Raw genomic sequence first — 21,833 nt, 5'->3', positions numbered from 1 at the left:
CTAGTATCTGCCGGAAAAGCCCACTTTTGATTTTCTAGACGACCGCTCACGCCAAAGCCAAAATCAGCTCTTTTGTGCTGGGCAGCTCATTCCTAAACTCCAGTTTATACCCGTCCCCGCGCCCTTCTCTCGGGTGCTCAAAGTCACTGGGAACTGCCCACCCCCTGGTCGCACCTTCCTTCTTTACAGGCAGGGCGACAGGAGCCTGTCCAACTAGTTGAGGGCGCGCGGCGGGCGGAATTCACGCCGGAAAGCCCAGGCTCCCGCAGGCCGCAGAGCCGGGCTGTGGAGCCGGAGCCTTGGCGGCATTACCCGCGCACGCCCACGGCGGAGGAGCCCGCGCGCCTCGGGCTCCAGTTAGGGGCTGCTCGGATCCGGAGCAGAGGCACCGGGCGCAGCTGGGACCAGGGCCCGAAGGCCGGCTCCACAGCCCCAGCACCCGTCCAGCCTCGGCCGTGCGTCGTCACAGACGCCAGCCCGCCGTCTCCGAGAGAAACGGCGCGCGCGGCAGGGAGGGGCCGGCGAAGAGAGCCCAGCGCGTGGCGCTCCGGGGCCCGCGCACGCGCCTTGACGGCGTCCCGCCCATGCGTGCGAGTGCGCACGCGCGCGGCCGGCTCCGTCTTCTCCGCCCGCCCCCTTCTCCCTCAGACCCGCCCCTCCCTTACACTCCCTGGGCTGAAGCGCCGGGACAGGGAGAGCAGGGAAGTGTGGGGCGAGGTGGGCGGGGCGCCGCCCGCGCGCGCCGCCAGCAAGAGCAGGAGCAGCGAGAGCGAAGCCAGACAACGTTACCCCGCCAACAGCCAATAAGCTGCGGGTGCTGCCACGCCCCGTCCCCTCACGTGATTGGCTGCGCGCCGCCCGGAGGGCGGGGCCGCAGGCTTGGGGAGGGCAGGGGGCGGGAGGAGGAAGGCGCTGGCGGGCAGTGATGGCGGCGGGTGATGGGGACGTAAAGCTAGGCACCCTGGGGAGCGGCGGGGAGCGTGGCGGCGACGGCGGCGACGGGAGTCCGGGCGGCGCGAGAGCGACGGCGGCGGGGAGCAGTTGGGTGGCTGCGCTGCTGACGACGGGCTGGGAGATGCTGCTGAACGTGGCGCTGGTGGCGCTGGTGCTGCTGGGGGCCTACCGGCTGTGGGTGCGCTGGGGGCGACGGGGTCTGGGCTCGGGGCCCGGGGCGGGCGAGGAGAGCCCGGCCGCCTCGCTGCCGCGCATGAAGAAGCGGGACTTCAGCCTGGAGCAGCTGCGCCAGTACGACGGGGCGCGCACGCCGCGCATCCTGCTCGCGGTCAATGGGAAAGTCTTCGACGTGACCAAAGGCAGCAAGTTCTACGGCCCCGGTGAGGAGTGAGGGGTGTCGGGGGTCCCGGGACACCCTATCGCCGCCGCGGCCCCGCACCCGGACGGCCGCCCCGCGCACGCCCCCAGTTGCTGGCGTCGTGGGGAGGGACTCAGGCGCCCCACAAACCTGCGCTTGGCGTTCCCAGCCCTTGTCTTTTCGCAGCTTTTCCTGAGGCTGAAATTCTCAAAATGCTTAAGAGTTGTCACTAGTCGCGTTGGCGCTCAACCTTTCTCCTGAGCTTTGGGCATTGTTGGGGCATGGTTGAAGTGGCGACCCAAAGTTTTCAGCCCTGCCTAAGTTACGACTTTCTTTTTGCCCTGCGTTGTCTGTTTGACACTTACCTACTCTTTCCTTCCCCGGACTAGTCTGCATAGAGCCAGGGTTAGGGACACGTAATTTCTGGTCCCAACCATTTCTGTTGTGGAGCTCGGTATAAGAGCCACCCAACCTCGTTTTCTTTCTTCTAAAAAGCCAGTTTGGGCTCCAAGATGCTTTCCAAGATTAACAACTGTATGTGAGAGGAGGCCGTACCAGAATGTAAAGCTTAGTAAAGAAGACTGGCAAAGATACTGGCCCTAAGCGTCGGGGGTGGAGCTCATCTGCCCAGCCGGCAGGCGGGTCTGTCTGTCTGTCTTGTCTATCTGTCTGTCTCGTCTCTTCGCAGTTTCTGTCTCCCTCCTCCCTCCCCTCTCTCTCTGTTAATAGTCAGATAAGTGTTCAAATACCCGTTGATAATGAATTATTGTATTTTCCTTTAGCAGAATGGGGGGAGGTGGACCTAGCAGAGTCAAACTTCACTCCCCGTCATGCACTGGTTCTCAAAGTTGAAGGTTTTACAACTTTCGGAAAACCGCGTGGAAGGTAGTTGTAGTAGAGGTCCTTTTGCAGTGCAATCTATATTTCAGATTATGCAAATAAACTTCAGACTCGGGATATCTGTTATTAGCCCATAAAGTTGAGCAACATATTGTGTGTCCTGATTATGCAGTGGTTAAAGAGAGAGAGCAGTTATAAGAGTAAAGCTAGAGACCAAAAGTGATCCATTGTTGGAAAGAGTACATCCAACTTTTAAACAAGGTTTCCTTTTAGTTTTAGTGTGCGTGATTTGACACTGAATATGCTTCTGATTTCACTGCTTTAGTTGGATGCTATTTCAGAAGTCTTTTGGTTTGTTGATTGAATTAGAGGTAAGAAACTGGAGCCTTTGGTGTCGGATCTGTTTCTTGGTTTTAGGTTTCATATTCTATGTATATATTTATTTCCTTCTGGATATATAAACACAAACACTTGTCTCCAATGGTTAATACTTTTTTTTTTGTTTAAGAGCATGTAGGACAAGAGAATAGGACTAAAGTACATTATTTACATAGACCAAGTCAAATAAACTTTTTAGAGTCAAGAATTTATCCTGGTTTTGTACAGCCTTCCCCCCAGTGGCATTAAAAAGTGTGTTCAGTGGTTAAAGATTATCTGGAGTATTTGTAAAAAGAACCATTATTAGTCCTCATACATTAGTAAAGAGTCAGTTTGGCAGCCCTCAGTGGCACATGTGGCAGGAGTTAAGAACGAAGGGGTATGATGTAGAGTAGGTCTCCTTGAGCACTGAAGGCATTCCTCAGATAATACTGAAGAACCACCCTGTCTGGGTGTGGTAGTGCAAGCATTTAACCTTGCACCCTGGAGGCGGAAGCAGGTGGATCTCTTTGAGTTCCAGGCTATTTGGGGCTGCTTAGTGAGACCCTGTCTGAATATGATGCATAATTAGTTGATTACAGTAAACAATCTAATAGGAATAGCTGGAAGATTTTATTATTGAGAAGAACGGTAATACAGCCAGAACATCTTGAGAGCTTAGACTTAATTTTTTTTGCATGGATACAAAGTGTTAGAAGTACTTTCCAGGAGTCTTGGTGGCATATTTTTGGCTAGGACATAAACATAAAATTAAGTTTTGCCTTTAATTTTCATTTATTCCCAAATTTTAGTGTTATAATTTAGGCCACAGTTCTTCTTACGTGAGAATCTTAGTAATTTTGAAAAACTTTGCCTAGAGCTGGGAAGCTTATTTTTTTCTGCCCAACTGCTGTCTAGTCCCATTTTGCAATTATGTGTTTTAGATTGAAGATTGTTCTGTGGGTTTTCTTTTTTCCTGTATAGTACTGGACACATTCTCTTTTAGCTGCGCATCTTTAAAGTTTCACTTCTTTTTTGTTTGTTTTGTTTTTTTGTTTTTCAAGACAGGGTTTCTCCACTAGCTGTGGCTGTCCTGGACTCAATTTGTATACCAGGCTGGCCTCGAACACACAGAAATCCACCTGCCTCTGCCTTCGTGTGTGTGCTGGGATTAGAGGCATGGGCCAAGTTCTACTTTTTAAAAATTAAATGGCAATACTTCAAATGTAATTTCTTGCCAACTATTTGCCAGAATGTATTGGCTTTGTTTTCAGTATTATATTTTTTATATGTAATATAATAGTCAGGTGATCATGTACAAAACTGAAGTCCCTGAGCAGCTGCTGTATTGGATCATTCATTTGTCATTTTTACAGTTCTTTGGTGAAGTTGCAAAGTACCTGCCTTTCAGATGAGTTTGAGGTTTAAATAAGCTGGCTTGGATCACATAGATAAACCCAGAAAGTCCAGATAGGTTTGACCAAAAAGTTTATATACTCTGTAGACATCTTCTGGGATAAACTTACAGGGAATCCTATTACTGGTTTTCCTTTATTCCCTTTTCTGGTTCCTTCCCATAGAGATTTTGAACTTCAAACATATTTTCATTTTCATGGCTTTTATGTTGTTCTAGCTACCCACTATAGCAGCCCAAGTCACAAATGGCTAACTAAATTAATATAGTTTAAAATGAGTTATTCGGTAAGATCCCAAATGCTCAGCCACATGGCTACCACCCTAAACCTTGGATTTCATAGAGTGCTGTACTCCTGCTTCCCCAGGAGTTCTGGTTGATGTCAGTGAACAGGTTCACGCTCCATTTCCTGGGTTTCTTTAATGTATTTTTAAAATGGTTCTACAAGATACTTGTATTCTCAGTTTACATTTGTGAAGTCTGAGACTCGGAGATTTTGCCCCAAAGCACCTATCTGCTAAGTAGCCACACTAAAAATCAAACCCAAGTCCAGCAGGCTACACAGGCTTCTCGGCACATTTGGAAGAGGTTTTGAATATGTTAATTGTATAATCATAAATCATTGTTGATAGGTATTTCTTCACTGGACAAAATGAGCTAATTCAAGCCAAGTTAGAGTAAATAAATGCAGGTTTATTGGGGGCAGCTTTCTGCAGGCTCACTGGTCCCAAGGAAAACAGGATCCAGGAAGTTGCCATGCAGGGGGAGAATCAGAAAAGTTGGGCAGTGGGGTGAGGGAGGGGGGACGGCAACACCAAATGTCCGGATTATATGGGGAAGCCCAGACCCTGGACTGGAAAGTTGAGGGTTAGAGGGCCGGAGGTATACTAGCCATGCCCTATATAACGAGTAGGGACTGAGGGATGGTGGGAAAACCTGAAGACCAGGTCAGCTTGGTTAAAAAGGTACCTCAGTTGCTTGTCCCGGGTCTGAATCCCAACAATTACTTCAGTAGAGCTTCATGAATCTTATTCTTTGCAATGGCAAAAAAGCATACTCTTGGGCTATTTGATTTTTTTTTCCCCTTATTCCTCCTGTTTGTCAATATATGCCAAAGCCATAGCTAACTTACCTTTTAAATTCCACCGAAAAGGAAAAGGCCACATAAGTAGTCCCTTTAGGCTGCCTAATACGAGGTTGAGGAAAGGAGCCCATGAACCCACACCCTTCCTCCTGTTTAATCTTGTCTTCAATAGGTTAATTTTAATTTAACATTTTAATTTACAAAGCTGCAGCTTAAGCAAGAGTTGCAACATACAGGCCAAACCCAGCCTGACCTAGTGCTGCATGGTATCAGAGTTGTCACAATCCAGCTGTCATTAACAATTTCTTGCTTTGAAGCCAGCTAGGTTTCTTGTTGGCCTAGTTACCACATGCATCTTGTTAGCTACCAGTAAGATAAAGGGACCAGCTACAATTTTTGAAGAAGCTAAGCATGGTAGTCACACCCTTTTATGCCAGCACTCCTAAGGCAGAAGCAGGAGGACGGACGGCCTTTAGTTAGAGGATAACCAGGCTATATAATTGAGCTCCAGGATGGTTATGCTGTGAGTTCCTGTCTTGACAAAAAGCAAATTTCAAAAGAGTTCTGTATTGTGCCGTTCGTTTCTGTAAGGCTCACTTGGTTTCCCTTCTGAATTCAGCGTCATTTTGTTGCTTTCAGTGTTTTAGGGAACTGTATTATGTTAAATACTGAAGCATTAAAATAACAGAAGGTGCTGACTGGGACTAGAAGTAAGCAACACAACAACCAAAAGCACACACACAAGAGAAGTAAGCAGCAGAACTAGTCATATGTATTGAACTATTCAGATGGTTTTTGAGGTCCTTTGAACAATCTGGCATAGACCATTCCTCCCCAGGTTCCCATGGCAGACATCACTATATAATTATTTTGCCTGTACTCTTTCTCAATCAAGATCTTCAATATAAGGCTTCATCTCCATCTTTAAATACAAAGAAGGAGCGCCTTAGATTTTACTACAAGACTTTAAATAAGGCGTCTTCAGAAATTAGTCTTTGGCACAGACCAGGACATATCCATGGACTTGACATTTGACATCACTTGAGGAGGACAGGCGGTGTACAAACACATCCCAATATGGAGTTAAACTGTAGTTTTAAAAAGTGCTATGAATGTTAGGATCAAGGGTTAGATGGTCACAGAATATAAGGGTATGACCTTCTAAACCTGAAGGGCCAGCTGCAGCGCTTGAGTTCTGGAATGGTTATTTAGCCTTACTGTACAGCTGGGATGAGCGCACGGGCGTCCTCTCACGCTGTCTAGGCCTGCCTGTCATGTCAGACCATCCCTGTCCCCTCCACTGAGATCTCAGGTTTGCTTTCTCTGGTTACTTGTAGTTTAGCTTAAGTTAGTCCCTCCAGGCCTTGGAACCAACTTGTGCTGTTTTGTTTTTTCTTATAAAAAACATATAACCAGATTTTAAACTCATCAGCATTTTGTGTTTCCATAGCTTCAATCTGGTTGTGTTTTTGTTTCCACCATCTTATTTAACACAGCCTCTGGCCACGCCTTTGTGACTAGCAGTGCTCTGAATGCAGTTCACTTTAGGAAAAACTCCTCTTAACCCTTTGCTGGCTGTTCTTGGAGCTTACCCCTCCCCTTTCTCATTTCTTTGGATGAATCTGTACCTTCTCTTCTGGTGATGTCCCGATACGGTTTAGATATTAATCTGTCCTTTGGAACAGTAGAATTTTAGCCAAATATTATTCCATGTAAATTAGGAAAAACCTACATATTGAAGAGAGCTTACTGCCACTTGACAGGTTTTTCTCCCTCCAAGTGCTCAGGATGAACCTGGGCCACAAGCATTTTGGGCAGGTGCTTTATTTCTCACCTATGTCCCCAGCCCTGGAAACTTTTTCTGAAGAGTGTATGTGTGTGTGTATGTCTGTGTGTGTGTGTATGTCTGTGTGTGTGCACACCACATATATGTAGGTGCCTAACAGTTCGGTAAAAGTCAGGTCTGGAGCTGTTCAGGTGGATGCTGGGAATGGAACTCAAGTCTTTATTACTTTATTGCCTTTTTGAAATTTTACTGTTTCTTGTACCTTAGTCTTGGAGTTCCATCTTCATTTTAATAAAAAGCCTGTAATTCTTTTCACTGGTAGGAAAATACCTGTCCTTAATCTGTCTTTGTTCAGGAGTAATGATTTGAGGGCAGGATATGAAATAGTAGATTTTTGTTATACTTTCATTTGAGCAGTATGTATCACTACCCTTTGCTTGTTAACGAGTTTGTTTGTAGTAATTTTGTTTTTCCCCATGTTGTGGTTGAATTTTTCTGTCCTTCTGTCCTGCTGTGTGTGTGTGTGTACACTGCATGTGGAAGGCAGAGGTGGACATCACTGTCTTCTGTAGTTTCTCTTCACCTTATTTTTCGATACAAGATCTTACTGAATTTAGAGTTTGCCAGTTTGGCTAGGCAGCCAGCAAGCTCTAGGGATCTGTTTGTGTCCATGCTTCCATGACAGGCTGGAGTTAGAGGCACACACCTGGCTTTCTGTAAAGTGCTGGAGATCCAACATCATGCAATGAAGTGCAACAAGCACTTCATTGACTAAGCTTCTCCCTAGCCCCTTAGATTTGATGTTTGTTTGTTTGTTTGTTTTTCAAGACAGGGTTTCTTGTGTAGCCTTGCCTGTCCTGGAACTTGCTTTGTAGACCTTGAACTCAGAGATCTGCCTGCCTCTGCCTCTTAAATGCTGGGATTAAAGGCTTGCCTCACCACACCTGGCTTTAGATTTTATTTTTAACATGTGGATTCTGCTTGCTAAAAGTCTTTGTAGACATGTCATTCATCCATTTTAGAACATTTTAAACCTTACTTTAAATTATTGCCTCCTCCATTCTCTCTCCCTCTAAAAGACAGGTAGGTGTGTATTTATAATTACCCATCTGTTCTTCATGTCTGTCTTTTTTATGTTCTGTGTCTTAGATTTTGAATACGGTAAGCAGCTTGAGCCTTTCTTTGCTCCTCTTGCTTTGTTCTTGGGGCACCAGTGTGCGCTTTCTTCCTGTCGTTTGTCATTTTTGTTACACCTTCTTTCCACCAGTCACTGCATTCTTTGTTTCTTGTCCATATCCTGGAGTGTTCCATGAACTGTCAGCTATGGATATGCTCCTGGAGAGTGCCTTAGATCCCCAAATAAGGCTTTGCGTGTAAAGATTTTTTTAATGGTATTTTTAAAAGGTAATACATGCCCAAGACTGGAGACTAAAGGATTCACAGTGAAAAGTAAGGCTCATCCCAAGAGCCCCCTCATGTTGCTCTGCAGTGGAAAGGGATCAGTCTGAGTGTTGCCGAGCTCTGCTGTGCTGTGCAGGTCAAACCGTCTGAACATGAATCTTATTTCCCCACACTTAAATAAAGTGCACTGTACCTATCGTGAACAGTAGTTCACAATCCTAAGCGTCGCATATGGTGTGGAAGTTACCTGATTAACAGCCCTGATTGATGAGCATGTGACTTTCCCTCCTTGTACCAGTGTTCTATATGTAAATAAAGCAGTGAGTCCTAGAGGCAGGATTACTAAGGCTGGTGGTGTGGCCATGTGGGGACTTCATTTGGATGTGAACTCCATGAAGATGCCTGTTTCTCATCCTTGCCAAAAATGTGATGCTTTAAACTGCTTGCTTTTTGTCTGGATTAAAACAGCATTTCGGTAGTTATATCATTTGCATTTCTCTTATTCTGAATGGTGTGTGTGTGTGTATATAGGTGCAGAAGTGTGTGTGTGTATTTGGCAGCCAGAGGCCAATCTTAAGTGTTCTCAGTTGCTGTCTATTTTTTTTTTTCTTTTTAACCAGATATCAGTAGTCTAGAATTCAGTAAGTGGATGGGGCTGGCTGTCTAATGGAGCTCAAGGGATCAACCTTTATAATTTTCAATGTAGATTCTAGGGATTGAACCTGGCCATGAACTTGGGTCATTTTTTTAAATATACATTTACTTAGAGCATGTGTGTAAATGTGCACAAAAGCAGGCACACTGTGGTGCACACATAGAGATTATACCACAACTTGCTGGAATCTTTTCCCTCCCCCCATGTAGTGCCCATCTAATTCAGGCCATGAGACATGGCAGCAAGTGATTTCTGCTGAGACATCTTGCCAGCCCAGGTCTTCTTGCTTGCAGGGCAAATATTTTTAAAGCTAAACTATGTCCTTAGCTCCAAATTGGGCATCTTTTAAGAAAACCTGAGTCAGTTTTCTTTTCTACATACATTTGTTCGTATATTCCTTGTACATTTTTTTTCAATTGTGAATGCTTATCATTTCAGCCTTTACTGCAAATATTTACTTAGTGCCTTTCCACTTATGTATAGCTTGGGGTTTTGTTTTTGGTTTGGCTTTGTCAGTTTTTAATTTTTAAATTTATTTTATGTGCATTTGGCTGCATGTATACCTATGTCCTATGTGCATGCTGAATGCACTGTGGAGCCCAGAAGAGGGCATCAGATCTCCTGGAACTAGAGTTATATATAGACTGTTGTGAGCTGCCATGTAGGTGCTGGGAATCAAACCCAGACCCTGTGGATGAATAACGAACCAGTGCTCTTAACTGCCCTCATTGTTTTAGTATTTTATTATGTGGGTTCATGAATGCTGACACTCAGCGTATATATGGAAGTTTCTAGGTCAGTTTTCAGGAATTTGTTCTCCTGTCATAGGATCTGGGTTTCAGAATTCAGGTTGTCTTTGCTTGGCAAACATCCTTGCCTGCTGAGCCCCTCACTAGCCGTGCATAGCATTTTGTGTGTGGTTCTTGGCATTGGCCTCCCTCGTGCTAGATAAGCACCCCACCACGTAGCTGCATCATCTAGCCCTGTATTGTGCTTTAGACCTTTATGTTTCAGATTTGTCCTTTATGTATACATCATGTCTCATGCTTATTCCTTTCCCTTCCTTTTATCCTCATTCTTTTTTTTGGGCTGTGTGTGCTGCGTGCGTGTGTTTGTGCATGAATGTGTTTTAGTCTGTATTCACCATGTGAGACATACCCAGGCTCTTTGTCTTTCTGATTTTAACGTGATGGCTTTCCAGTTTGCCTTTTTCCCTGCAGATTATGTACTTTTTCTGTGTGCTCAAGTCTTCTAGTTGAACACTGAGAAACAAGAGAGGACTCTCAGTTGTGTGTAGCATTACTGTATGTGAAGCATCTAGTTTGGTCTCAGCTTTAGGCAGATAAGATAATTTCCCTGTCAGTATGTCACTTGGTGGGCACACGAGCATCTTGTCTTGACAGCAGTCTTCAGCTTTACTGTACTGGCTCTAAATTCTGGGGCTTCCCAATCACAGGGGAAACCGCCTCTACATTTACAGGAGCTTCAGAAATACCAGGTTTAAGCATGGAAATAACTAAAATATTTATTGTGGAATATTTCTTTTTTATCATCCTATAGTCAAATTACTTGTTATAGATTTTATATACTTAACCATATTTTCTGTTTATTATTTTTATATCATTGTTTCATAATGAGCATATATATATATCCTCATCAGATCATATGATGGTTTGTTGCCAATTCAAAAATATGTCACATCATTCTGCACAATTGTATCAGAAGTAAGCAGTTTTAAGTTTACGTTTTAAGGTTTAGTAACTGATAAGTTGATTGACTTTCGTCTCTAGTTTTTTCTTGTTTGTTTTGTTTGTCTCATTAGGCAGACCTCATACTCAAAGCAATCCAGTCCTCACCTCCAGAATGCTGAGATTATAAGTGTGCCTACCCCACCCAGCTGAGTCACACCTAGATATGGTGATGTAGAATTTTAATCGCAAAAAAAAAATAGATAAATAAATAAATAAAATAATTTTAATCGCCGCCTTTAATCCCAGCATTCAGGAGGTTGGGGCAGACTGATTTCTGTGAGTTTGAGGCCACCCAGGGCTATATGATGAGACCTTATCTCAAAAAAAAGAGAAAATATTGAGTCAGAATATATCCAATCCACTTACCCTGTGGAGCATCCTAGCTAGCCAAGCTTGCTTTGAACATGTTCATGAGGCCCACATTAGTCTATAGTTGAACACACTCACCTTACATAAAGCCCATTTTACACTGCAGTGTAATTTATGAATTCTTCATTTTGTGACTGCCTGGGAGCTGCATCTTTGAGTGTTCTACCTGTTACTAGTCCAGGTAGCAATCAAAATTCCAAGTATATTCACCATCATAGCTGATTACTTGGTTGGGATTATCATAATAATGTCTAAATGAGTCTTGATACTCAGAAACAGCATTTACTATTTTGGTAAATCATACCAGGCACTTAACAGTAGATCAGATGCACTTTTCTTGGATAGCTGCCATTTTTGTTGTTTTCATTTTATGAACAGTCATGTGTACTTAGCAAAATACTGTTGCTGGTAATATTGTTTGTTATGGAGGGTATGTGAGGGAAGAAATTGCCACTTGTGTTATGAATGTGGGAAGACATCTTTTTGCAGACGTTGGAGTTTCCCTTTGTCAGACATGCTGCCCAGTTCCAGCTCTGCTTCTTAGTCTACTTAGGTTCCTTCCAGCATGGCACAGAGAACATGTTAGCAAAGGCCTCTTTAGCAGTTGATGCATGTGAAGGGTACGCTCTAATGTAGCTTAAGGAACAGAGGAATATATTACTCATTCTTTTCCTTTAATGAGTTGACAAAAACCAATTTTATCTAGAATTTATTTTAGCAACAAAAGATTGGCAGATTCAGATTTGACCCTTAGGGAATCTGGCAGAGATTTACTTGAGAACCCACTGGTTTATATATATTAACATTCTAAAAAGAGTGAGGATTTTCTGGTGGCTTGCTTGTTTGATTTTATGGTGCTGAGGGTTGGACCTGGGCCTGTAGTGGCCTGTGTGCTGTTTTCATAAGCATTGATCATCGTTCTCACCTTTGCATCACTCAGAGATGTCTAATCGTTTATGCTCTGATATGCCTGGCAGAGTAACTTCTAGGCAACAGAGGTACAAGATTCCAGTCCCAGATACATGGATAGTCCAGGCAAGAAGAGTGCGAACGTAAGGCCTGTTATGACTCTACATAGTGATTTGAAGGCCAATTTGGGCACCCTAGTGACACTGTCTGAAAATAGTAAAAAGTGAAAAGGTCCACAGGGACAGCAGTGAGAGGCAGAGCGCTTGTTAGGAATGCCTGTCCACCCTCTGTGCTACCCTAAATGTTCACAGTGTAAATGCTCTGGAGGGTTTGGAGTGCTGGGGAAAGTGAGACAGTCCCTGCCCCATCCACTTACTGAATTCTAGACTACTGATACCTGGTTAAAAAGAAAAAAAATAGACAGAAACTGAGAACACTCAAGATTGGCCTCTGGCTGCCAAATACACACACTTCTGCACCTACACACACACACACACACACACACACACACACCCCATTCAGAATAAGAGAAATGCAAATGATATAACTACTGAAATGCTGTTTTAATCCAGACCCACAAAATGCTTTCTGTTGGGGACAAGAGGCAAGTCACTGAATTCTGTGCTCTGATTTTATCTTTCTTATTTATTTATGTATTTATTTAATCTGCCAAGTTAGGGAAAAGGCAAAATCTATTCCTTCTTTGTGAAATCCTGAAGGACTCAAGTTATGGGGAAATTCTTAAAAAGTAAAACTGTTGTTTCCTCTTCAAGGTTGTTGCTCTCCAGCCATTTTTTTTTTTATTCTTTCTTCGTTTTATTTGTGCGGTTTTAGGCTTTGGTCATCTTTGTTTCTCGAGAAACAAAAGGCCCACCTTCAGTCTTTGCTCATTGTCTACTTACATAGGCTTGTCTCTACAAAGCAGGTAGGAAGTGGGGATTGGGTGCTGAGGTTGGGTCTTTCTTGCTTACCTGCCCTAGAAGCCTGTCTGTCTTGCTTGCTTTTAACATTTACTTTTCCTCTAAAATAGTTAGCTCTAATTTAATGAACTTTTGAATTTTACTCTGTAAGTAGAAACTAAATTAAATTTAATTTTCTAAATACTTTTTGAATGTCAGTTAAGATCATAGGCAAAGTTTAAACAATGATAGTGTCCATTTCTTATATAGAAAACACATGGGGGAAAAATGTTTGTAGTATTGGGAGAATAATTAAACATTAAGTACATCCATTCAGTGAGAAAAAATATAGGCATTTAGTTATAGCTTGTGATAGTCACCTAATGCCCATTGGTAACTTGGAGAATGCTTTAATAATTAAAGAAGCTAGAGGCCCTGCACACCTGTCACCTTCCTGGCCAAACCTACAAAAGCTATTTAAAAACCTGGGAAAGCCATTCTAGCTCTACCCAATGACCTTTCCAAGAATGAGCTTCCTACCCCAGTCGTGTTTACAAGAAGTCCAGTTAGTAATTCAGATTACTGCTCATGCGAGGTAAGGTGCTCTGCTGTTCAGGTGAGACTTGAGTTCTTGTCTCAGAAGCTGCAGGGCCATCTGAAGCTAACGTGGAGTTTCTTAAATGCTTAAAATCAAGGCATTTTACTCTTGTTTTCTAATAGCCCCTTTACTAAATTAATACTTCCCTTGGGCCTGGTAGATAGTTTAGTGGCTAAAAGTGCTTGCCTGACATGACTTTGGGTCCCTGAGAACCAAAAGCAGGATGCAGTTTGTCCTCTGACTGAATTGTGCAAAGCCGTATCTTTTACACACAAACATATATACATAAACAAAAACAAGTATTCTTAACTGTCAAGCCAGTAATTGGCTGCTCATGAAGGTCTCTATGGTTTTAAAACTTTCCTCAGAAATGACTTTTGCCATCTGGAGAGGAGCTCATAAACTTGAAAGTGTCATTTGTAGAACTAGATATTTTGGAAATCATTTAAATCTTTTTTAGAAGCATTTTGAACAGAAAGGTCTCTTGGACCCCTTCTGTAATTTAAGATACAAACAGTTCAGTCTTAAAGACTTCTGTTGTAGAGTGGAAGTATTTGCTAGATGTGCACTAGGGACTGAGTTCAGATCTCCAGCGTCTCCATTAAAAGCAAGGTCCCACTGCATGCCTATGAGTGGTGCTGGAGGTACGGAGCGGCAGGGTTCTGGAATTGTGACCAGCCATTTGAGCCAAGTCAGTGAGGTATGAGACAAGCTATCTCATGAAATAAGCAGGGAGATTGAGCTAGACCTGGCATTGATGCACTCATGGACATACAAAAGTGTTTTTTAAAGTTCTTTTTTGTTTTGAGAATTTGATACAGGAACGTGTTTCATACAGGAACACGATGTGTTTGATCAAACCTACCCCATTGCCTCCCCTATGATTCCTTGCCTATCTCCACCACAACTTTTTGCTCTGACTTAATGTGCTTTTTAAATACCCACTGTGTCTGTGTTGGGATGTCAGTATATGCAAGGGTATAAGGTTACCTCCTGAAGCCACTCATGGGCTGTATCCCACTGATTGCTCCTGTCCCAGCATAAAAGTTTCAGGGTATCTGAAGTAAATTTATTCTAGTAAAATGCTTTATTTGGTAGAAGGGAAATTTCCAGCAAATCTCTGATTATCTCATCCAGAATCTCCATATTATGAAATTAAGGCTGTGTGCCAAAAGCAGGTCATGGAAAGGACCCCAATGTTTAGACACACTCAAAAGTGGTGTCAGGCTCTTAAGTTGTCTCTTTCAAGTTGTCTCTTTCTCTTTCAGCGGGCCCATATGGGATCTTTGCTGGCAGGGACGCCTCCAGGGGGCTGGCAACGTTCTGCCTGGATAAGGATGCACTTAGAGATGAGTATGACGACCTCTCAGATTTGAACGCAGTGCAAATGGAGAGTGTTCGAGAATGGGAAATGCAGTTTAAAGGTATCTTCATTTGGGGAGTTTTTGGAAAACTGAATTATATACGCTGTCGCACATGTCCTTTGAAAGACACAGTCTATCTTCACTTTCATCATTAGTATTTTAAAAATAGTTAAATTTAGCCAGCTACTGGCACATGCCTATAATCCCAGTATTATGGGAGGCAGAGGCAGGTGGATCTCTCTGAGTTCAAGACCAGCCTGGTCTACAAAGTGAGTCCAGGACAGCTGAGACTACACAGAGAAACCCTGTCTTGGAAACAAACAAAACATAGTTTAATATTAATATAACTGTACATGTAACAACTGGGTTGAAAGTCTGTATTTGAGAATGGGTAGTAATGTGTGCCTTTGGGCCCAACAGTCTCAAATTGATGTTTTCAATAGATTTTTAAGACTTATTCATTAAGAAATGTTTTTGTTTGACTTTGTTAAATAGAGGCTTCTATTTAAAACAAGCTGAAGGGTTAGGGTGTATGTAGCAGATTGTGCATGACCTTGTGCCCTGAGTTCCAACCAGCAGCAAGAACAAATGAATTAGTGATGTCAACACTAATGATAATGTATTGCAAATGATTTGTTCTTAACTTTGAGCAGTAAAGAAGGAATGCTGTGCCCTCTGTTGTGCCCCTCGTAGCCTCAGTTTTTTCCTCGTGTATGACCTGGCCCGAGCCACTCATCTCCTGCTGGGTCTGTGCAACTCTGTGGGCTTCTTGGCACTTGTCTTGGTTGTCTGTGTACAGCGCCCACCTTAATGCCCTCCTCAGTTAATTCACTTAGCCTAGATTTTTACTTCCAGACACCAAACAAGTTTTACATGCAATCAAGCTTCTAAATTAAATGCCTGGCACATAAAAGCAAGCAGAGTAGCAGATCAAAGGAGAGAGCTTCACAGGGGAAAGAGTGACGATGTGGTGGGGCCTTGCAGAGCCCACAGGAGTGAGGTCAGGTAGTTCTTGTCCCCGCTACTTTGTCACAATCTTCTGTCCAGAATGTCTTCTCAGATCTGCTTACTCTGTGGTCCTCCACCTCACATGCTCTGCTCCTACCATCACCCTCTGTTCCTTTAGCCTAAGAAAGTCTCTGTTTCCATCTGCGTGTCTATATTTCAGAATATTAGCCATGTTGTTTTGTAATCCACTGCTTAAATGACCTAGAAAATCCCAGTTTTATGCGCACACACACACACACCTACATACATACATGGGGGGGGGACTAGGTTGACCTCAAACTCTTGGCAGTCTAAGTGCTGGAACTGTATAGATGAACCACTACATCTGATTATGATTTTTTTAAACTAATATTTTGGGTTATTAAGAGCTAAAAGAATAGAACTGGGGGTGGACCTCAGTATGGAGCACCTTCGTGAAGCCTCAGATTCAAACCCTGGAACCAGCAAATGAAACAGCCACAAGGCTCATGTCGTAAAGCCATGTCAACAGCTCTAAGATGGTCCATGCATGTACATTTTAAAACTCCAAGTAATGCTCATAGTGTCTGATTAAGACCACTGACACTGAACTCTACTTTAAAGAGCAGCCCTGACCCTTGTCAGTTCCCTATTGCCTTCTGTTCAGGCCGTACATGCATGTAAATGAATCATCGGGAGACCAGCTATTCTGTCTGATTTAGGAGGCAAGTGTGTGTAGTTCCTGTAGTGCAGTGGGATTGTGAACAAATTTAACCACTACATTTCTTTTGGTGTGTCTTTCAGAAAAATATGATTATGTAGGCAGACTCCTAAAGCCAGGGGAAGAACCCTCAGAGTACACAGATGAGGAGGACACCAAGGATCACAGTAAACAGGACTGAACTTTGTGAACAACCAAAGCCAGGGGCCTTCAGAACTGCAACTCTTACTCCTTCCAGAGAATGTCCAGTCTTTGGGTGTGATGCACCTGCTGTGAGAAACATTTCACCAGAGTGTACAAGATAATGTGCCTCACTCTGAAGACCTGAATACGAGGCGTTGTTTGTGCTGCCGGATGAATTTGTTGCAGTTGTCTGTAATGTCTGGTGGGCTTCATCACCCTGAGAAGGAGACAGGGCCTTCTTAACAGCAAGAAAATCACCAGGTTGATTTTTACCCCCTTCCCACCCTCTCTTCCCTCCTGCTTCCCTCTTCCCTCTCTCTGCCTTCCTGTTCCCCTCCCCTCCCTGTCTCTCTTTTAAAACAAAACAAAAAAGTATCAAAGACAACCAGATAGGTATTTGCTACTCAAGTGTGCAGCTCTCTGAAAGCAGCAAGGGATCCTGTTTCGCAGGCTGCTTCATTTGTGTTAAGGGAAGAGCCTTGGGCAGGGAAGTGGGGGTTGCACACTTATTTAAGAAGTTGAGGCTACTGGAACATGAAAACATGGATTCCCAAACTTTTCTTTCGGGGCTTGTCAGGGAAGAGGAAATCCATCCTTCTGAGAAAGATTTGGAAGTTCAAGGGATTTCCAGTCGATTGACGTCAGCAGTTCCCAGCTAAGATAATTAGAAACCAGTTTTCTTTTTTTCCCTCCCTTCTGCTAGGTCAAATAAATATTAATTGTGCCTTATTTCACTTCCATAAACTTGAATTACTTTTAGGGAAAGCCCCTCTGTGAATTCAGAAGTCACTACAAGCAGCATTGAGACTGAGGTTGTCGTTCTGTGTAGAATGGAAAAGGAGTACTCAGTGTTAACTGCCATGTGTTACTACACAATAGCTAGCATTGTGATGGCCAAATGCATCCCCTACGCTTTTTCTTTTCCAAGAAAAATTGAAAATCAACAACTCTTCCCCAACAGCTGCCTAATTTTAGGAGTCTGACCCTCACGTTTGTCACTGGTGTGGGTGCATGGGGCTGTGGTATGAATGTCTGTGTGGGTGAGTCTGGATGTGTGTGAGAGCACCTTGGGAGGGACTCTTTCTGCGATGCTGTAAATACGAGTACCGTTTTAATAAAGCATGTACAATAAACCAAATTAGCTCGAGTTGGACTCTAAATGCAGAGCCATGAGCCAGTGTGTCATATACTAATAAGACTGCATTTGATTCAGGATGAGAAGAAAAAAAAAGAAAGAAAGAAAGAAAGAAAAGAAACTCTTGGAAATGAAAACCGGCCCCTGGTTAGCCAAGTTGTACCCACCCCATGCTCGTCCAAGGCAGGTCCACTTTGGTAGATGGTTCAGGTAAGATGTGATGTATTCTGTGCTTAGGCTTTGCTGCCACTGGGTAGGAGCACCAGCCTTCCAAGCAGGAGCTGACATAAAAACACAGTATTGTGCCGATAGCTAGTAAATCCCTTGCTTGTTAGCTGAAAAAGTTATATTTCAGAGCCTGCCTAGGCCGGATTTTGGCTTCATCATTATGGATTCCTGGTCAGAAGCAGGTTGCTCCCACACAGAAAAGCCCAGATTTTGGTGACATTAAAAGACTTGTACCTGATGGGTGTAATGCAAGCAGAAGCCATCAAAAGATGCAACAGGAAGCAGAAGGGTGCAAAATGCTACACTCTTAGCATATTGGAATATTCTCTAGGAAAGTGTGGTGATCACCAAATCCTGGCTGAAGAACTCTTGTGAAGACTAAGGTGTGTTGGTAAATGCTTTCTTTTTTATGTAAAATATTTTCTAAAAACAAATTGTTAAAGTATATATCTTACTCTGTAGTAAACTGGTATATCTGAACATTGAGCCTGAAGGTTGATAATCTGCATTTGTGAGAAGCCCAGGTATTAATGCAGTAAAAACAATGCATTTTGTTTTTTAAAAGGAAGTGTTTTTGTGTTTTGGACTTTAAATAAACTGTATTCTATAGATAATGTCTTAACTCCAGTCAAATATGTCCTTGTCAGGTAGTGTGGTGCAGCAGTCTTGGAGGGCTCTGTAACTGGCATGTTTCCAAATTACCTGATTGTTAGGGGTTTTAAAAATATATGGGTTTTTTTGTTTGTTTCGTTTTTCTATTCATTCACTGTTAGAATTCAAACCAAGCACTTCACATATTGCTCAACCATTCAGCTCCAAAGTATACCCTTCCCAGCTCCAAAGTCACTAAGTCTGAATCCATTTGAGATTCTTCCAGACATGCTTAGGACTTGGTGTGTTTGAGAAACACTGCATTCATCTTTTGAAGTTGTGTGGTTCATATTTGCCAGACAATAAAAATAGAACGTAAGATTTTGGTCTGATTCCCTACATTTTTGTTTTATATATGTGTATGGGTGTTTTGTCTGCAAGTATCTCTGCACCACAGTGCCCGTGTAGGTGAGAGGAAGGTGTCAGATCCCATGTTATCCCATACTGTGATTGTGGCTGCTGGAATTGAACCGGTGCTCTGAAAGGCACCAGTGCTCTTAGCCATTGAACCAGCTCTCTCCACTTGTCTTTTTATTATCCAGCTTCTTTAGAGTTGAGTTAAAAGTCACTTCATGTAAAACTCACACAATGGCTTTAGAAAACAGTAAAATTTTAACACCGTTTAGATTTTTGTCTCTTGCAGCATTCCCAAATGGAAGTACCCTGAGTAGAACTGTGAAAATACAGTTTCCCTGCAGAAGGGGGTAAACCCATTCAGATAAAGTTTCTCAAACCTTGACTGATGCAGTTTCTTAGTTCTCCCCGCCATCATGAGAGCTGCAGAACCTGCTGACCATTCACCACTTCCCACAGGCCTCAAGGCTCAAGTTAGTATGTCAGTTTAGCACTTGAGAAATTTGTCCTGTAGAAAGCAAAGCTGCCTTTGAGCCAGCCTCCACGTCTGCGAATCTCACCTCTGTTGATGACTGAGGGTGAAAGCTTGATAGGCATCCGTGTCAGGAAGGTGTTAACAGTGTAGGGCCTGACAGCTCTTAGATCAGAATAGACTGGAAGTGCTCTGCTTGGAAAATAAATACATTTCTTTGAGTTTGTTGAGAGTGGAGTAGAGTACTGTTGCACTGAGTAGTTCTGATGTCCCTCAGGTGGAGTGTGTCCCGCTGAAGCCAGCTGTTGACTTGGTAAATAATGCTTATCAGATCATGACCCATTTGGCTATGGGGAAAAGGTCACTAGTGACCAGCCAGCTTTAGTCTTCATGCAAAGGAGTGTAATTTCCAGCCAGTGACAGGAACTTCATCTCTTCACGGTGCTGAGACCCCAGGGAAGATGCCAACCTAGACGGCAGCTTTCCATTGGTTCTCCTTCATTTAAGGGAGCACTTGAGGTGCTGTGAGCACTGGCCGAGCCCTCAGAGCTATTGCTTGTACACAGGGCCCAGCCACTGTTCACAAGTTTGCAGTACACTGCCTGATGAATACCTCCATGTGCCTTGAATGTGCTCTTTAACCATTCTCAGATGAAAGCAATAGTGTAGACTGTCCTGTATGTGAGATGGTAGAGTTGGTCAAAACATGCTTTTGGCTCGTTATAAAAATATTAATTGGCCAAAGGCCTCAATTAAGCAGTTAATTGGGTAAAGCCCTTTCTTGCCAACATCCATTGTGTTTGGGGTTCTAGGGTATCCTCTTAGTCCAAGACTCCAGTTTCACCAGGCGTCTCTGCCTAGCTTCTGGAGCCTCAGAGGCCGATGCGTCATTCCTACATACCCATTGCTTACACTCTGTTAGAGAACTGTGATGCTGCCCTCCACCCAGCTTTCTGCTCAGCCTTTATTGTCACTATATTCTTGGTACCTGTTGGCAATCTAAATTTGGCATGGGGTGTCCCTGCCTAAAAGCCTTCATCGACACCTCCAGAATCAGAGCTTAGGCCTGCCATGCCTGCCTCCTCACAGCTTCATTAGCTGCCACATGAAGCTACTTCCAACTTAATTACGCCTTCCAGGGTACCCCTAGCCACTGCCTGGGTTCTACTCCCCCACTCCCTCCCTAGCTAACTTGCCCTGCTCGCACCTTAAGGCAGAACCAGATTCAGTGTCCGCATACTGAGTTACGGGTCCCCTGGTCCCAGACTGATGCTTCAGTTTTAGGCCCAGAGTTCCTCAGATTTTACTACACTACTAGCTAGGTAAGATTGACTCTATACAAATTTTGTTAAATGAATTTGAGAACTGAAAAACCTAGGCACCAAGGCTTCAGAGAGTCTCGGAGGCACATCTCAGCAGTGTTTCTTCTGTTTATGGGGTTTGAAATTAAGAATGTGTTGCTACAAAAAGAGAAGAGGTAGCGAAGAGAAAAGCTCAAGAAGCTGTTTATGAAGCCAAAAGTAGACCACGGAAGTTGATGATTTTGCAGGAGGCGGACACTCCAGCACTGCAGCCTGGACCTGAGTGAGCCCAGGTGCAGGATAACTTAACATTACTGTGCCTGGGAAACTCTTTTTCCCTTCCTACTGACCCCAGCCACCACACCACAACACAGGCACTCCTTACCTGGCCTAGTTGACGCCAGTGAGAACTTGGAAAACAGCAAGGTAAGGTAAGAAACACTTGAGTTTACAAGGGCTGGAGTGATTGTTCCCTGCTTAGGAGCACATACTGTTCTGGCAGAGGGTTCCTAGCACCCGTGTTGGATGGATCCCCACTGCCTAGAACTCCAGCTCCAGGTGATCTGATGCCCTCTTGTGGATTTCACAGGCACCTGTACATGTGGGCACATTCACACACACATGTAATTTAAAAATAATGAAATTTAAAGGACAAACTGATAAACGGAAACTGACTGGGACCTGATGTCCTTTCTTGTGGGGAAAAAAAGCCTCCCCTGTGTGGAGAGACCTTTGCCCTTAGAGCAGGGAGAAAAGGGAAAGAGAGAGGAGTTAAACCATGTTTCGCAGAAGAGAGTTCGTGAAGAAGTGAGCGCTTTCCTTCTACCCATGTGTAAGCATGGAAAGTGCCTGGGCCCTGGAGCAAGCCTGCTGCTTTCCAGTGAGGGAATTCACTTCTTGAGCCTTTATCTTTAGGTAGTATACAATTTACTTACATAAAGTCACAATCTGAATCATCCTTGATGGTCCCAATAAGGAAAATGTCCTCTGCCTTCCCCACAGTTCACCTGGTAAGTAATCAATGCTGCATGGTAATAGCATCCGACACTAGGTTCAGCAAGCAGGCCTGAGGCAGTTTCCACA

General features: G+C 43.7%; 1 protein-coding gene across 1 annotated transcript; it reads left to right on the top strand.

The window, feature by feature from the left end:
* Window positions 1-885: 885 nt before the first annotated feature.
* Window positions 886-18,586, top strand: Pgrmc2 (progesterone receptor membrane component 2). The gene is made up of 3 exons (XM_021643069.2): window positions 886-1,334; window positions 14,644-14,799; window positions 16,510-18,586. Exons 1-3 carry the CDS (start codon window positions 926-928, stop codon window positions 16,605-16,607), a joined length of 663 nt encoding a protein of 220 aa, XP_021498744.1. The 5' UTR covers window positions 886-925; the 3' UTR covers window positions 16,608-18,586.
* Window positions 18,587-21,833: the final 3,247 nt, after the last annotated feature.

The sequence above is a fragment of the Meriones unguiculatus genome, chromosome 2, assembly GCF_030254825.1.
Source record: "Meriones unguiculatus strain TT.TT164.6M chromosome 2, Bangor_MerUng_6.1, whole genome shotgun sequence".
In the NCBI taxonomy this organism is placed as follows: Eukaryota; Metazoa; Chordata; class Mammalia; order Rodentia; family Muridae; genus Meriones; species Meriones unguiculatus.
The sequence above is the reverse complement of the archived record's forward strand: the minus strand, read 5'-3'. Positions and strand labels throughout refer to the sequence as shown.